The sequence below is a fragment of the Rhodnius prolixus genome, unplaced genomic scaffold (assembly GCF_049639745.1).
Source record: "Rhodnius prolixus isolate KJV_2025 unplaced genomic scaffold, Rpr scaffold_30, whole genome shotgun sequence".
NCBI classification, from domain to species: domain Eukaryota; kingdom Metazoa; phylum Arthropoda; class Insecta; order Hemiptera; family Reduviidae; genus Rhodnius; species Rhodnius prolixus.
Window position 1 is genome coordinate 490,481 of NW_027411638.1, and position 18,955 is coordinate 509,435.

The 18,955-nt window shown below is 33.3% G+C and overlaps 1 protein-coding gene across 2 annotated transcripts in view; it reads right to left on the reverse strand.

The window, feature by feature from the left end:
* nolo (ADAMTS-like no long nerve cord) overlaps nt 1-18,955 on the reverse strand; it is a 132,096-nt gene that overhangs the window by 14,558 nt on the left and 98,583 nt on the right. For both annotated transcript variants that reach the window (XM_074144060.1, XM_074144059.1), the window contains exons 4-18: nt 18,248-18,379; nt 14,983-15,207; nt 14,637-14,781; nt 13,799-13,928; nt 13,606-13,708; nt 13,289-13,387; nt 12,390-12,543; nt 11,788-11,917; nt 4,847-5,035; nt 2,714-2,871; nt 2,121-2,461; nt 1,725-2,029; nt 1,519-1,646; nt 653-757; nt 103-323 (exon numbers count right to left, since the gene is read on the reverse strand). In XM_074144060.1, the coding sequence (XP_074000161.1) occupies nt 103-323; nt 653-757; nt 1,519-1,646; nt 1,725-2,029; nt 2,121-2,461; nt 2,714-2,871; nt 4,847-5,035; nt 11,788-11,917; nt 12,390-12,543; nt 13,289-13,387; nt 13,606-13,708; nt 13,799-13,928; nt 14,637-14,781; nt 14,983-15,207; nt 18,248-18,379 (2,565 nt within the window). The remainder of the gene's footprint in view (nt 1-102; nt 324-652; nt 758-1,518; nt 1,647-1,724; nt 2,030-2,120; nt 2,462-2,713; nt 2,872-4,846; nt 5,036-11,787; nt 11,918-12,389; nt 12,544-13,288; nt 13,388-13,605; nt 13,709-13,798; nt 13,929-14,636; nt 14,782-14,982; nt 15,208-18,247; nt 18,380-18,955) is intronic.

Genomic DNA, 18,955 nt, shown 5'->3' on the forward strand with positions numbered 1-18,955 from the left:
AATATTGGTATACATATCTCGCTTTTAAAGTGAACAAACAATTTTCAAAGATACTTGGGTTATATTACAGAGATGATATGAGTTAAACAAACACCCACAGACCTGGTCAAGATGTGAATTGGTTGTAGACTGGGAATGGTGTTGTGGCCAAGCGGGATCTGGTTTATTCCGATCATGTCTAATGGTTGTAATCTGTGCCGGCTTTTGGCGGGTTCTTTGTGTTCCGGTTCCGCTCCCCAATTCTCCAGGACGTTGTTCGTGACTCTCGTCATCGCCAGGAAGTAGAAATGGACGGCTTCCTACTTCTCCATTGTTCGTCATACCTGTTGGCAAACTTGCTTTCTGTAATTTTTTTTTTTCTAGTCGGGTTAAGTAATTTCGCTAATTGAGCTTCCACAGAAAAGATATAATTTATGTAAAATATAATAATATATGTAAAAAAAACAAACGTTATAGGATCACCTCCTAGAGAGGTACATAAACTTTACTAAGAGCGGAAGCAAACAAAAAATAAAGAATAAGCTGAAAAAGCCAGTTCAGTTATCGAGGAAGAATTGCTTTACACGTCGACTTAATGCAGTTGACGCGGTCCCAATGTTTGTTTCTCAATGTAAACAAACTCATAACAACACAACCACAAAAAGTTAATTACCTGTATCCAACTGGTTACTTATATGCTTTTCAATCTCCTCGGAGCTTGGAAACTCGCCAGGTCTCGCTTTCACAGTAATGGTAATGTCCGCAGATGATCTGCCCGCTACAACGGGAAAGAATTTTTTTGTTATATTTCTCCTTTAATTAAATGTTGTTACAAAAGTTTAGGTAACTTTAGATTTAAAAGGAAATATAAGAATGCTTACTTAAAAATCTTATCAGTTTTGGTGTCCGTACTTATTACTGTTTTAGACATCTACTAAGAAGAGGAGAAAAGTTCAGAGCCGTGAGCACAAATGACAATGCTCTCATCTTAGTGCACTGCCAGTATTCGGACAGTGAGTCGTAGAGAATCCACTGAGGATATAATCTAAGAGCGGTAGGTAATAATTCAAGCTAGATTCAAATACTCGTTATTATGAAAATACTGTTTTGGTCTTGAGGGGACTATTCACGTACTAATCATTCATTGTATTTATTCTTAATTTTCAACGTCACTTTTGGCAAATCTGGCCCGAAACAATCATATGGTGCAACATCTGTGCTGATTATAATTCTTACTTCGCTTACTTGGAGTATATGTTGCTTTGCCATCACTACGTTCGCTGATTTTAAGGTCATACCAAACTCACCAAGGTATGCAGGGATTCCTAAGTTACTCATGCATCTGACAAGTTTGTGCGTGAGTAGGTATCATTTATTATTCTAAAGAACTGCTGAAAGATACCCATTGAAACCACAAAATAGGCTATAAAGAAAAACATTTTTCTTTTTTTAGGAGAATCTTGTGGGCACCCAAATTTTTTAACAACTTAGAAATTTGTCATTATCAATTTCACCAACATTTAAGCAAAAATCACTTACCAAGGCAGGTAAAGATACCAGTATCGCCGTAACTTGCTTCTTGTATTTTTAGAGCTCCTTTTTTCGAAATTTTATACTTACTCGAGGAAGATATAAGCTTATGATCTTTGGCCCATTGGATTTTGGATCTAAAACCGTTGGAATTAACAGTGAAGAGATTTCAAAAATAAGACCATGTGTTTGGCTGAACTAAAAACAATACTAACCTGTCGAATTTCTTCACTGGGCATTTAATCTTTACTTGTGAACCATGAAAAACTTGCGCTGTACCACCAATCTTTAAAGCAACTCTTCTTTTTACTGGATTCGTTTGGACATATGTTTGATTGGAAGCGATTATTGGTGGACGTTGATCGTGTGAAGGACACGGCTTGGTGTTGCATGGCCTGCGAGATGGTGGACGATTCTTTGGGCACAGGTTAGGTGGCCTTGGAACAACGTGATTCTGGGCCATCACTTGCTTGCACTCCACAGTCCGAGTTTTTACGCCGCCGCCGCATCTCTTATTACACTGACAGATAGTTATTCATGAATAAATTAAAAACAGAATGAATGATGGAAAATGACATTTAAGTGGACACAATAAATAATAATTGTGATACCTTGGACCACTCAGATGTATGCCACGCCACCGGACAGTCAAGTATGTTGCAGTGCTGTCGATCTGTGGGCGGAGGCTGAGGGCACATGTGATCCGGAACTACGACCGTATTGTCACCACCTCTTGTCACTTCGTGGATACACTCAACCTCTCTGGTTTGTATCCCCATACCACACGGCTTGGAGCAACTTTCAAATTCTGAATAGTTCCATCGAGGTGGACATGGATGATCGTTGCAGGTTTGTGTCAACGCTTCTGGGCGAGTTTCTGATGAACAAAGAAATGGTCCAACCACTTTTTCATCATCCTCTTGTACGCACATAATGATTGATTCTTGGACGCCTGGAATAAAATGAATTTATTATTTTGATTAATTTTCTTGAAATTAAATGTCTAGTTGTATGGTAAAAACCAGCCAACGAAACAAATTAGGTGTATTCATACGCATGTCTCTCACTATAACTGAGGATTTTACTGTTGGTTGCCAAATAAAAGTTATGTTCAACATCAAATTGTTTTAACTTGTTTTCAATTTAACATAAACAGTTGTATGACAAAACTCAATTTAACTTTTATGATGTAGTTTCTATGTACCTCCAAGACAACTAGCACTACAATGCGTGTAGCCCTTCATTTTCCAGGTATAAGTTTTACCAGTTCTGTGAGGAGCGACTCTGATTGCACTTTCAGAAAACTGTCTGAAAGTATCGCCATAGGTTCCATCGTTGTATCCATCACGAACTGCTTCCATCCTAGAATTAAAGGCAAACATAAATCTTATTTTAAAACACTGCAAATATCTGATTGTTATAATCACTCCTACCTCTGAAATTTGGTTTAATAAATCATTATACATTTTTTGAGGTAAATTGATCTTAAAAATATAAAATAGAAACATAGGGTTTGATTGCTTTTTAAAATTACATTTTTGTAACAAGTATTTTGTTTATTGAGAAAAAATTGATTATAGAAAACCATCTTCAGTTAAAAAAAAAAAAAAAAACAGAAAATTTATACTTTTACTCGTAAGAAAAAGAAAATAAAACAAAAAAAATCATTTAAATCATTTGAAGATTTACAAAAACACTGGAAAAAGTCAGAATCCCAGCATAGATTCACCTTAATTAGTCAGAAATAACCATTTACTAAAACAGCGCTGGATGTTCTTACTTCCTAATATAAATTCAGAAAAACATGGGAAAAGTGAGAATCCTAGCCTAGATTAACCAAAATTATTCTCAAAAAACGATTTACTAGAACTGAGCTGGATGTAACAACCCGGGAAGTCCTTATTTCTTAACAGAAGTTCAGAAAACATGGAAGAAGTCAGAATCTCAGCCTAGATTCGCCTGAATTAGTCTCAAATAACCATTAATTAGAACAGGACTGGATGTAACAAATTGGGTCGTCATGTATTCGTAATAAAAGTTCAGAAAACAAGGAAAAATTCAAAATTCCAGCCTCAACTAATTATTTACTAGAACGGAGTTGAAGGTTACGCATTGGATAGCCCTAAACTCTTAATACAGGTTCCGAAAACATAAAAAATTAAGCACACTGGCCTAGATATACCTAAATTAGTCTGAAACAACCATTTACTAGAACAATGCTCGATTTTACCAATACGATCGCCCTAATTTCTCAGTAGAAGTTAAGAAAACATGGAAGAAGTCAGAATCTCGTCCTATATTCTGCTAAAATAGGCTCAAATAACCATTACTAAAACTGGGCTGGATATTACGAACTGGGTTATCCTTAATTCCCAATTCAAGCTTTAAAAACATTGAATAAGAAAGAATCCTGGCATATATTCACCTAATTAGTCTCAAATAACCATTTTCTAGAACGGGGCAGGATGTTACAAACGAAGTCGTCCTTACAATACAAGTTCAGAAATCAAGGAAAAAGTCGGAACCCCAGACTAGATTCACTTAAATTAGTCTCAAATTACGGCTTACTAGAACAGAGCGGGATGTAACAAACTGGGTCGTCTTTATTTCGTTAAAAAGTTTAGAAAGCAAGGAAAAAGTTGGAATGCCATCCTAGATTCACCTAAATTAGTATCAAATAAACATTTACTAGAATAGGGCTGGATGTTAAAAACTGGGTCGTCCTTAATTCGTAATTTAACTTCTAAACACATGGAAAAAAAATCAGAATCTTGGCCTAGATTCATCTTAAAAGGTGATTTTTAATGTGAAGTAACCATTTACTTCAGTAGGGCTTGTTGTTTGACTTCATAAGACATAATACTTCGTTACTTCATAATATTAGTTCAAAAAACAGAGGAAAATGTCGTTATTGCAGTTTACATTCGCCCTATATGTGATTTTAATCACATACCTTAACAAAAACTTACAGTTTAAAATGTTAAGTATAAGGGTTGATTAAACGTAGGACAGTTTTAATAACCATTTAGCGGAGCAGTGCAGTTGTCAAAACAGTCTGGATTTTCCTTATTTCATAAAATAAGTCCAAAAAATATTGGAAAAGTACATGAGATTGGTTATATGAATCTGCTTTTTTTTAAAAATATGTCTAGTGTTTATACAAAAACAACCATTTCTAAAGTTCTCAAATCTACTCAATAAAAATCCACATTTCAAACAGTTATATTGGTAAATGCTACAGTAGGAATTATAGTTTCTTGCTTGATCTTTAATGGAGAACAAAATGTCTTAATTACAATGAAGAAGGAAAATATAATTAATTACTTATCACACTTACCTATTACCAAGGGCACATGGTTTCTCCACACATCGTTCGCTTACCGGCGGCTTAGTGCCTTGACAGTGGGAGTCGGGAAGTCTAGCAAATGTTCTAGAAAATTCAAGAAAGATTGTACAGTGTACTTCTCTACGGCGGACTCCCTCTCCACAAGTAACAGAACAATCGCTCCATGGTTCCGGTTTAAAACTGCAAAACAATAGTACGTTGTTTTCTTTGTTTTTTGTTTTGTTTAATTATATCAGTAATAAGAATCTAAAATAATGAATAAAAATAAATTCAGTACAATTATTATTTATTGTATTATTAATTTTGCTATGCACTATTATTATAATAATTTCCAGAATTTAATAGGGGACTAAGAAGGACGAACTGAGGAGAAGAAGGGCCAGTCGCAACATTGGAAATAGGCACAGCGCGCTTTGCCGGGCAAAGCAGAGAAATCCTTCTGCCTTTAGTCAAAAATATGAGGAAGATTGATTAACATTTGTCCGGTTGCTAATATATCTTATAAACATCTCAAGTACAATTCCAGAAAGATGATGATAGGAATGCATATGATAGAATGCCTCTGGAGTTGGGTCTATTTTGCTTTCCAATTTTACGTGTAGATGTACAAGGAAACCGTGTAATGGAGATGCGCTCTCGAACTAAATAAACTCGAGTAAAATTTAAGAATGTGGAGTATATTTAGAGCAGAAATGTTAAATTAGTACCGGAATTCTTTAGTGTTATACAATTTTTCTTTATGAACTCCCTCGCTACCAGACCTCAGTTTTGCTGGGGACTAAAGATGAATTCGTACAGCCATAGTTACAACGCAGAATTAGTTGATATCGTAAAACATTTATCAGACCCTTCTTGGGGCTAGTTCGTCCGCCTTTTAAGTGCTGATGGCCATGATTAAAAGGTAAAACCCTAACTTTCATGTGCGCCTCACTGACTCTCTCCATCTTAAACTACTAACCAACCATTTCTCTGATAATGCTTTTTGTAAAAAATGGAAACAACGCCCAACCGTATGTTTGCTGTTGAGGCAAGGTCCATGTTGTTCACACAATAAGACCAAAGACGAATCAATAAGTAATCAAAGTCACAAACAACTTTGCACCTTCAGTCATATTAATTTTCCCCTGGATAGTTCTTTTAACTTATTTATAATTATTATACATTTAAAAAACTGTAATAAATTTTCTGAATGAACTAAATAGCATAGTTCTTGAATAATATAAAAATAGAATAAGCAGTTTTAATAAATTCACTCAAAAAATATAAGAAATAAAAGGTGCAGTAAAGAAATTTTTTTAAGGAACGAAATAGAGTTTTAAAAAGTGATTTTATCGAGTAGGCAAAAGATAAAGAATTGTTTTTCGTAGGAAAAAACGAAATCATGAAATAAAAACACAAAATCAAAAGAAGAACAATTTTGGATCACTTTTTTCTATTTTTCAAAAACAAAATTAAAAAATATCTTTTCTTTCTTTGTAGAGTAAGACAAAATAAAAAACTGGTATTTGTTAATTGAAGAAACCCAGAAAATTTAAGAAAATAGTTTTATTGATAATACTAATAATAAAATTTTGAGGGATTATTTTTGATGGATGTAGTTCAGTTTTAATGAAACAGAGATATACTGCAACCTACTAGGCAGCCAGTATGGTTCGAACCTTTTACATCTCCTCTTTCAAGCTTCTTTCTGTAAAATCTATCGTAAGACCTGGCGAGTTCCCAGGTTTCTAAACCTTTACAGACAAATTTCAACAAATTTACAGGAGGTTTACTAAATTTACCATTCAGAATCTGCAGCCCTAATGTTCTTCTAACGTTCAACAAAAAAAAATTAGACGGCGATTCCTGTATCCGCAGAAATACTTGTGCTCTAGAAATCTAAATGGTTCATTAAATAAGTGGACACTACAGCAAGAATGCTCTAAACTTATTAGTATGAGCTATTACTAGTTTGTAGTTTATTAAAATTAATTTAAGTAAATCTGAACGGTATATCCACAAAAACGCATTTTTTCAAGTTCTCTTATTAAATAAACAAAACAAAAAAAAAAGAAAAAGTTAATTCAAAGGAAAAAACTGATCCAAAATTTAAACATAAAATAGCAGAAGCGTATAAATTAATTATCAATAATAAAAGTTACTATAATCTACAAACTTGCACTATACAAAAAATGAATCTATGCAAAATTGTCAGAATTTTAAATGTTTCGTCCATAAAGGATTTTAAAAAATAGTTGGAAGAATGCAACAATAAATTTGTAATTTGATTTCGTGCATTTTTTAATTATTATTATTTGTTCTGAGCTTTCTACTCAATTTTTTTTTATTACTGTGTAATTCCATCTTATTACTTTTGGCTAATTTGTGCAACAGTGTTACAGCAAGGCTTGAGTGAGTTGGCAAGGAAGTGAAAAGTGTGTATAAAATCAATTCTCTTTGCTTTTTAAATTGACGGAGTGTTCAAATTTTGCTGTTTCGTTTCAAATAAAATGAGATTTAATATAATTAGGCGCAAGATCAAGTAAGAGATCCAGCAAAAGGGCTTAAGTTGTTTGGATTAATGTGAATTCGAAACAAAGTCTGGTGTGACACACTCACACGTCTCTCAGTGCCATAATTAAGAGCTTTCGCAGTTTAAAGCTAAATGCCCACTATTAAAGTTTCAAATGAACCTTTCTAGTTAACTCATTTATTTCCAAACCACAATTCTAGCAATGTTTATAATGTCTCTTAAACTTGTTCTCGAAATACCTTTGCTGCTTTACTAGTTATTCTTTCCTTATGAAAATTAGGTAGATCTGTGCTTTGTATTAAAAAGCGACACTTTAGAGCAATGTTGAAGACTGTAGATCTCTGCATTATGTAGGTAGTAGGTATGTACCTGTACTGACGACGTACTTTAGCTGCTTGAAGTTGTAGCTCTTCTCAATATTATTGGTTGTAATAAATTTTTTTTAATCTAAAATTTAAACATTATACACGGACTGACGGATTACTTTAGAGAGATGTTTAAAGTGACAGTGCTTTAAAAAAACCTTTCAAAATATGTTTTGAATAAACGAGATAAGCCTACCGATTGAGTAAACAAAATCGTTGAAATAATTTTCGAATAAATCACGAAAATTGCAGAAAATGAAAAGTTTCGACCGAAACCATAGAGTCGGTAACAACAAAAGAACGTATTTTTTCAGCTATATGTACACACCTCAGAAGCCATTATCTACCGAAAAATATAAACTCCCGGTGTAAATTAATTTCGAAAACTAGAAACGCAAAACATCTTTTAACAAGAAGTAGATAGATGCATTGCGCTGATTTACTTGTCAAAGCTGGTTTAAATTCTTAATTATAAGCAGTGTGCATTTGATTCTTTTGTATCTTATTCGAAATTGGTCCTTCTGGTTTGACTTTTTAACACCGAAGTTTTATCGTCACAAAGTGTCACACGAAAATGACTTAGAAAGAAGGGGGAACAAAACGATCATTGCTCTGGAAAACCCTGCCAGCACTGAGGCATACTAAGATTTGACTGGCCAAGAAATTGTGGGAAAAGAAAAGAAAACCAAGAAAAAGCACTGATCTGTTCCATCACTGAGGCTGTTTAAGATTTAACAGGCTAGGCTCCCTCTTATACCACCAGACCTATTTCTTTAAATTGTTAAGTTTTACCAGAAAAAAAACAACAAACAAAACATTTTAGTGGAGATCTTGTGGAGTTAACAAGTCACGCTTCTGTCTATTTACAAAACCTGTGTAATATTACAGAGAAATTTGTAAGTTAGAATTTTGAGAATTACAGTATGACAAAGTCGTGAGAGTGTTTCACCACAGATTTATAAATTTTAACAAAACTACTGAGACAATTTTCACTTCATCATAAAATGGAAAGAGAAAAAAAAAAACATACCTGTGCTTTGTGTGCATTAATTGTGTTGGAGTAAGGTAATTATAAAGAAATAAAAGGATTTCTCTGAGATGGATGGATAGAAAACGAGAGAAACCAAACAAAAACGAAAATGAAATAATAAATTCAGAATTAAAATGGATATATGATAATTTTAATCAAGTTCAGGCCAAGTTTGACAACTAAACATGTGTGATGACTTTAGCTCGGAGCTCATACTTTGACAGTGATGTCCATCCTAGGACAATGAAATGTAGAGGCTGCTAAGAAGTAAAAGTTACAAGACACCAGTAAGTTACCAACAAGAAAGAATAAAATAAAATCGAAAACCGATTAAACTACTTTATTCAAATTTTAAATTCACACTTAACAAACGCAAATATATCACTGGGTCTGAACACCAATTCTCAGACTGCATGGTTAATTTCCATACTCAGAAGCTTATCAGTAAGTAATAAGCACAACTCTTTAATCTGAACAACTGCAAATAGAAATCTCTTTGGTTTATCTCCCTCAACAATATAATACCAACAGTGTAGGGATGCATAAAAACTCTCTGCATTCTCCAATTACTCGACAGAAAGCGGCTACATTTACTTTTAAATCCAAAAAACTCGTAACTTTTTTCTGTGAGTTTCGCTATCGAATGCCACCAAGTTTAGCTTTCTGCAATTTATCATTTTTGAGGCATTCAGTTCACACACACATGTTTTAAATAAAAACAGAAGAGTAATTTGCTTTTTTTTCCTTTCTTTTTTTATTAAAGTATTTATAAAGTTTTTACAAAACCTTAATATCAGGTGCGATGGTGGAACCCAAAATTGAGACATGTTTGAGATACAAGTTGGTACGATCACAACACATTTCAGTTTCGAACAGTAAGAAGCGATTCCCATACCATGATTTCATAAATAATAATAAAAAATACAAAAATGAAAAATAATGCTGACAAATGATGCTGTCAAATGTATTAAGGAAATCAAAATGAATGTTAAGACAGGAATCCGTGCTCTGTGTTAATTTTGATGAAATAAATTGTTTGTTAAAAAAAAAAAAAAAAACTTATTGTTCTCAGATATCTGTTTGGGGTCAGAAATGCTGGTTTACTGTTTACCTTATGTATAACCATCCACACGCAAAATACATTCGAACTGTGACTGGGCTGAAAAATAAGGTGTGTATAGATCAAGAGTTAGGTGAGGATATCATCAGTGTGCAAAGTGCGTTAGTAAACATGGAGCTTTTTTTAGTTTATGTATTTTATTTAACATTTATTTCCATAGTTCTGATTTATAATATTAATTTTTAACCGAGAAACACCTTGTTAAAACTGAAATATTGAAAATAGCAACTTTATAAGAAAATTGGCTTATTCTGAATTTTGACCCATGGATGCGATTTCCAATCATACATTAACTGGATTTAATACAATGACAAAAATGTATAATTTTTGGACCTGTTGTTTTGGAGCATGTTATATTCTTATTGAAAAATAAGAATAAAACATAATTCCTTTTTACTAATAATAAAAATAAATAATACAAAAAGATGTTTTTTATTTTTTAAATTTAAGGCGCTTTTACATTTGTCTGTAGCGACCGGATCCTTTTTCAGTACAGTGCCAGCTTCCATACATATTTTCTTGTTATTGAAAACAGTGAGCTGTAAAAGGTATTTTAGAAAACAAATTCTGAGCAGCTGTATTGAACCAAGGATTTCCGCGTGGGAAGAATTTTTATTATTATTAATTAATTTTTAATACCTCGCGGTCGAAGACAAGAAAGGTATTAGTTTAAATCAAGTTTGAAAAATCACAAAATTATCAAATTTTCTTTCTTTCGGGGAGGGGATAAAAGTGATAATAGCACCCTATATCCTTATAACAAGGTGTATCCCCGTTGGTGCGTTCACTCAATATGTGAAAATAAAAAACGACATTGATAGAAAAAGTAAAAGACAATTTTTTTCAAAATAAACTCTACAGGAAATCAAAAGTGTAATCAAAACATACAGGATAAAACATAGATGTACCAGTCCAAGTGATTAGGGGTGTGACATTTTTTTTAAAAAGAAATACTCTTTCAAAGTAGTAAACGCATAGATTTAATTAATTACTTATTAGGTATCTTTACTAAATTTGAATTGACAGGATACGTAAAATGAATAGAATTTGATATATGAGTTTGGACAGAATTTTATTTTTTGTTTTTTAAGTAAGTGTTTGATGCTAAGAAAGGTAATCAACTATATAAAAAGTAAATTGCATATTTAAACTATATTACCTAATGGAAAATCAGCTGAGCTCCGTTAGTAAATAGTCAAAGAGATTAGAACTTCCAGCTCGCTGATTTTTTAAAATATATATTTGGAATTCTAGTAATGGTTTGAATGCCCCTTGATATTATTTAGGCGGTAAGTCTGTATACTGTTTGCTGCGAAACTTCAGTTTGATTATAGCTGAAAAAGCAGAATTCCCTGCGACGTTTACAGGTCCATTGTGGATACTATGTGTTTATTTCTAAAACGAAGGCATTTGTTTTTGCATGTTTTGAGACTTCTAAAAAATTGTCATCCTTGCAGAAACTTGTATGTCATTATGTGAGCGTTGGATGGTGACAGCATTAAGTTTTTTTACTCGTTTCTCTAAGGAAACCCCGAAGAAACTCTAACATCCCTAAAGTTGTGTCTAGTCGGCTTTACCCCATTCAGACTGATGCTTAAACTTAAGTTCCCCTTAATATTATACAAGTAATTAATTTGTTAAGTTTCACTGTCTTTAGATATAAGCTTAAGCTTCTCCAAAAACACTATTTTTCTGATGAAGTATTGCATATGAAAGATTTCTTAAAAAGCAATTAGTACACAAAACAAGTAATGTATGTAATCGTCAATTTTTCAGGTGGCCCTAACATCACGGGAAAGCTCATATTTATTACTAAAGGAGGGCAGATAGTAAGAGAAATTTATTCTTCATATTTCTGGAGACTACAGCAGAAATTCCAAGGTATTAACGAGATTGGAAACTTACTTTGGCTCTGAAGAAGGTACTGAAGACACTATCGGCTCACCGATCAATCGTTCAGCGACTGGTCTGAAGGGTGGATAAGGATGTAGAATTCTTAATGTGTCCTCAACGTCTAAACTTAGACCAGTGGTGTCTGTCAAAAGCAAAATGAAAATATCATTATAGATGATAATAAGAGTTTGGGCGAGAGATAAGTAAATAACTAAAACTTCTAGCTCTGTTCATTGGCAAAAACGTTTTTTCAGTAATTTTTCCCCCCTTTAAGATAACCTTCAGCCATAAAATAATAATCAACTGATGAACTTGGGTTTAACCGCCCTATGGGTTTAACAAACCATAGCAAGTTTACATCACCGAAAGCAAAACAAAAAAAACATTATTTAGACGAAAACAAATTCTTTAAAACTTATTCTTTGCAAACCCAGCAAGGTTACAGTAGCTGGTAGAAAGTACGAGTCTATTGCTAGTTATAAGCTCCATTTTGAAGATTAATAAAAACAATTTCTTAAGGGCAATGCAAAATTGATTAAAAAAAACAAAGTTCATTTTGTTTGAAGACACTCAATTATTAATAAGTTTTGAAGTTTGCAGCAGAAATCTTGTACCTTGGTTGCAGGGTATGCCGGTGGTGCAAGGATGCGAGGTATCTGGTTTGAGGGTTTTGTCACAGGCCTCTTCTTCCTCATTTTCGTAAGTTGTTGTCTCAGACTTGCAGGTCACCTTTCTAGTCCGTACTCCCTCCCCACAAGATACAGAACACTGTCACAAGTGAAAAACAAATATTTACTAAACACTTTTATTACGAGAGGAGACACAACTTCATCAAAGGCCAGTAGTAATATTTGTAATTTTAATAAAATACTTGTTTGTGACAGGATTAGTTGAAACTTTAATTTTTAGAGTTTTTCATTGTTTAAAATGTCTTCGTTGAATAGTTTTTGTAATTGACTTTTCTTCAAAATTCGATCGAAAGTATTATAGTACCACATGTACCCTTTTTTTCATTCAGCTTATTCTTGTTGAAGTCTCTGAATGTAGTGAGTAAGGATGCATTTAAATGAAAATGAATTTTTTGAAGCATAATAAAGTTAAATTTGAACGAGTGTGGTCCATTTTAGTTGAGTTAAGAAATTTGAATGAAAAGGCTTATGCTGTTACTTGAGAATAATTGGTTTGAAAGGAGCACTTTACTGGGGATGAAAAAAGGTGAGTTGGATTTAATTTGCTACAAAAAATGCTCCATTTCTAAAAAAATTAAGTTTGTACAAAAACTAATAAACTTTTTTTTCTGAAACAACTGTTTATATCGTTAAAAAAATGCTGCAATGTACATTAGTGTATATCTTGTCTACATCTAAAGTAACCACAGTAAATTAAGCTTGCCAAATGGCACACAGTAAATTATTTACATTTATACTAAGTTCAGTCTGAAACTAACTCTGCATTTGTTCGGCTAGAACGAATGCTGCAGAAAGTAGGAATTGTTTACATAACAACTACTTACTCCAGACCAAGGTCCTACATTCCAAGTAGGGGGACAGGGCATCATGTTGCACAGTTCAACTTCTCGAAGCTTTGATCCTTTACAAAGTTCGTCTGGCACCTGTATACCAAATACAGTAATTACAAACAAAGTAACAGCAAATTTTAACATTAGAAAAACAAATCTACTCCACTACATATACTCAAATTTTTTATCAACTTAGAATGTTCACTGAACGTTAATTGACTTCAATATAGTTTCACTATAATAACAGGACTTTGGGGAAACTATACTAATAGTGAGTGCCCATACATAACATTGAAGTGATAATCAATCACCTTGACCATAGTTGAGTTTGTCTTCTGCATGCAGCTGACAGTTCGACTTCTAGTGCCACTACCGCACATCACCGAGCATTTGCTCCAAGCACCCGCTACCCACCTGGGAAATAACATAAACTTTATAACAAATTGTACATATTTCATTAACTTATTGCATTATCTTCTAATTGGTAAAAAAACAATGCATTACTTTGATGGGCATGGATGTGTGTTACACTCAATCATGGTGATCTCTGGTTGCTGCGAAGAGTCACACAATTTTGGATCCACAGGAACGCCGGAAACTACATTTTTGCACAGTACTTGTGACATTTTATAACCTAAAAAAAGGGGAAAACAACCAAAATTACTGTTTCAAAACTTACGATTTAACTTAGGATTGCAACCGTGAGGCAAATAAGTTGAATTAGTAGGAATGATACTCTAATTTAAGGGCAAGAGAAAATTTAATGACAACCGAAGTTTAAACTAGTGTGCATGAGGTTTTTTTTATTTTTAATCCAAATCCAAAGAATAGGATCAACGAGGATTCCAATCTGATGGAAATATGCCATTCAGTCAGTCACAATAAATAATATTCAGTCAGTCACAATAAATAATATTCTGAACATTAATTTTGAAAACATTAAATAAAATTATTATTATTATTTTATTGTAGTTACTTATCCCATTATATTACGTTTATTGCGTATTTGTTACAGACTAATGTAACGTGTAATATAAACTGATTTCGGACCTAATAATTCATTCAAATTGCCTTATTATTTCATTTTATAACATTATATTTTAAATTATGATTTTAAAATTTATGTTAGTTAAAAGATTGAAGATTCTGAAAGTTTGACAGAATAATGAAACCGTTAGATGGCGACCAAATTCTCTGTCCTCCCCTACGCAAGAAACATTTCCATCAAAGTTCGAATTTGAATGAAAAAAGAAGCAAACTTGAGTCAAATTACAAACAGTTATTTCATTTAAAAAGTAAACAACATCTGGCTTTACCACAACTTAGCATAATGCAATATTACCTGTTCCACAAGTTACTGAGCAAAGTGATGCAGATTCAACTACCCAATGATAAAGTGGCTGAATGCATGAGGTACTGTCTCCACCGCAAATTCCACAAGCGTCCACTTTGGCATCGGAGCCAATTACGAGATCACAACCAACTTTCTGCACAAAAACGAATGCGATAAAATTGGTTTTAAGGATTTATTAGTCTTCTTATTTACTAGGTATTTATTTACCAAATAGAATCATTTAAATGTTCTCTCCCACAGTCATTCTATTTCTTCTTAGAACCTTTCTCTAAGACTACATATTCTACCATTATAACTATCGAAAGCAGAGATAGGGAATATCACTATTGCTTACCTGACAGTGCCCATCTACACATAGATCCAAACTTCCAGATCTACAACGTGTGCCATCCTTAACTGATTCAGCCAGTTTTGCCACAAGACCAGATTCGGTTTGACACCACAGTTGGCACGGCTCGGGTCCTTCGTAGGCTCGCCAAGTATGCAAGGAGCCTTCGTAAGGGACGTCATTGTAGGCTGCACACTGTTGGTCTCGAAACTCAATTAAATCAGGGCATGGCTGTAAAAGTAAACTCATGTTATTATAAATTCGATGATAAGAAAACAATAACAGCAGTGAAATAAAGTGAAAGTATTATACGACTACTTCATGGAATAAATTGAATCCTAGATGTATTTGGGTCTTAAATTTGCATAGGGAAAAAAATAGAGAAATAATGTTTCGGCATGGTGCCAAGGCATACAGGCTGTTTTTGGCACGGTAAAGTTTTGTTCGCAATGGTATTTTTATGAATGATTGATTGGAGTGAATCTTACGAGAACGGAATAAGGAGTTTCAGAATAGTCGATCACATAGAGCTCTAAACCAAAGACACAATCCTGTTATAAAACACTTGTATTTTCTCCATTGGAATTTTTACGAATGTAATTGACAACTTTAGATAATTTATTTATTCAATATATGGTTCTATAGCGCCATTACGGGATCTGGACCTGTCTCTCTTGTCTACTGTTCGACATTCCGCAGTACCTAGCATCTCGGAGATTTTTGGCATATCGTCACTATATCACCTTGCCTACTATGTTTTCCGAGGGAATTTCTCTTAAAGTATTCTTTCCACATGGCATGTTTTCTTTGATAACATTAACTAAACAGGATTGTCTGCTGATTCTCTACAATTCATCATGACCGCTTACCCAAAAGTCTGTTACAAAAAAAACAAAACAAAAAACAAAGTTTAACTTTACGAGACTTCAAATTGTGTTAAAAATTATTATTTTGGTTTCTTATGCCTTTCAAAACTAAGGGCTTCTGCAGTGCAAACGTATCTCTCCGCAATCATGTTTTGTTGCACAACTTCCGACTGGCGAACTTAAGACTTGTGCTCTAAGCGACCTCTTTTCATCATTTTTAACCATCCAAAACATGTTAGCGGCTTTTTTCAGTTGTTCCAATGCCCTATCCATTGCCGATTTAGTGCGTGCCAATATGAACCTACAATTCTTATATGGAAGGAGTTGAATCAGCCTATTGTATATTGCACATTCAAAAATAATACGAATACAGAAAACAATTTTGAGTAATCCCACTCAAATTGTTTATAACGTTTTATAACGAGACTAAGTCGATGTTCTTAATACCCATTACCAATCATTAAATGGTTCTTGAGCACTTAGCTGATTTCAAGTGGCCCAGCTAATTGGACAATCAATTAATCGTGCACGAGATATGCCTATTAATTGAGAAAATATTAATAGGTAACCAAAAAATTAAAAACAGTAAATCTACTCAGCGCTGTTCCTATTTTTAGAATGGTATTGTATTCTACCTCAATTATTTCTCAAAATTTCAGAGCTGGACGAAAGAGTATGTTGTCTTACTTATCTAACCTTTACTCCTACACATATGTGTACTTCAGTTAGCTCAATAGTTGTGATTTTATATTAGAAAATGGTCTCGCTTCGATACGTTTGTGTTCGTTATTTATCCTTTTATATATATCAATACTTTACATTTCTCAAATATCACATCTTATATCCCATTCCTCTCACTAGATATTCAATGGAGACCTAAAATGCAATTTGCTAAACAGCCGTGCATGTTCTAGACGCCCAAAAAGAGAGAAATACAAATGGTACGAAAAGTTAAAAAGATTTTATAAAATATAAAAGAAACTGAAAAGCATTAATATAAAATCATTTTAATGCTTTTTCTGGTAACACACTTATAACAATGTCTTGTTCTTGTCAGTTATTAAATAATAAATTAAATTCGCCCAAATACAAAACATTTAATGTGTCCTTAAAGATATAAGTAACTTCTAGAACGAAGATAAAGACAGAGCCACAAACAACGAATTTATCGCTTATTTTCTAATTTTCTCCCTCTAAATCAAATCAACGTTGGAAAAAATGTATTTTTTCGTAAAGCCTAACATAATCCTCACCCAAAACATCGCTAAAATACATTTTTCTGGAAACGTGTTTCAAATATAAGTGGTAGAACAACATGTAAGTTAGGTATACCCTAATTTTAAAGGAAGTATGTGATTTATAAAACAAAGGACTTAGTACTAAAAACTAAGATAAAAGCTGATTGTCCTAGTTCATAAAGGTGGTAAAACTGAAAAATTAAATAAATTTAATTTTTCTTGTGATCAAATGAACATTATAAATTCGATACGACGGAGTGCAGTTCTGGTCATCTACAAAACTAAGAAAACGCGAGGAATATTTTGTCTGTAGGAGTCAGTTTGCAGGGTACTAAGTATATAATGTTAAGTAGAAGTAGGGCAAATTCGTGGGTAGGTATTCAGAAAATGTTTAATGCCATTCTAAGTTCTCCTTAGCTAAACTGCTGTGAAGTTCAGGCGTTGGAATATTCAGCGTTGCTTGGTAAAAAGTTTAGCTAAAGTTTTGGTTATCCTCTTCTCGGTGTATCAATCACAACCTCAAATTATATTGACTTCATGGAGTAGGTTCCTATAAACCTACTGCTCATCTATCTAGATGCTACAGTTTATGCACTGTATTTGCTGAATGACAGTTTTACTCGAATACTGCTGAGTTATACCAAAAATGTGGAGATTGTTCAACTAATTGTAAACAAAGATGTGCAAACACTCACCGAGTGTGAGCGTATTTAACTGTTCAGCAGATTTGTTTAGAAAAATACAAAGTATTTCCTTTCCTCGCTAACTAGTTTCAAAAAAAAAACAAAAACAAAAACAAAAAACAATATATTTCCTATATCATCATTGAATTAATTCGTCTTAACCTGCTTTCCTGTGAGATTCTTGCTTTTGTTATGCATTTACTTCCATATTTAAAGATTGAGTAATCAGATTTGTGAAGGAAAAATTAGTGTGACAGTCAAACAGTGTGATTCAGACTAATAACTCAGGCATTATAGTAAATAAAAAACAAGGTAAATTTCTAAAGATGATGATTTAAAACCGGTCTATAACTGGATTATACGACTACTGATGTACTGTTAACTGTTGTAAATGAAATAAATGATTAATTTAGAATACAACTGATTCGCATATTCGCACTTAAATTCTCACGTACGAAATTAAATACTGTAAGTAAGAACATACCTGCATGTTGCATATTCTATATTTGATAGCAGAGCCTACACAGCCTCTGCTGTGGGTACATCGCCTGATTTGGAAAGAAGTGCCACCGTCACACGTCCTCGAGCAAGGAGACCACTCTGACCAGGAGCCACGCTGGAAATATAAAATTTAATAATGTTAAAACTTAATGTAACCGAAAAAAACGAACGAAAAGTTATATAAACTTTTGAATTTAAAACGATTTCAAAAAATGCCATTATTACCAGCTATACAGCTACGTTTTCTCCGCATTTCAGTAAAGAATTCATTGAAATCTGATAAATACGAGAAGAGATATAAGAGTTTGAAATATGAAACATCTGAAACCTTTCATATCACCAAAACGTTTGTATCTAGAACATTGCCATGTATACCAGTTACAGAGCTTTCTTCACTCTACAATTTGGTAGAGAATTCATTGAATTCCCAAGAGTACGAAAAGAGATGTAAACGTTTGAATTTATAACGATTTCGAAAACTCAGATCGAAAACATGGAAAATGTAACCTTCCATTTCTCGTTTGCTATTATAGGTAGTAAAATGCCATTGATACCAGTTATACAGCAAACACTTCCCTACAGTTTAGTGAAGAAATCATTGAAATCTGATAAATACAGAAAGAGATATTAGAGTATGAAATTTGCAGCGAATATGAAAACCTTCAAATTTTATCCTTCCACATCACCAAAA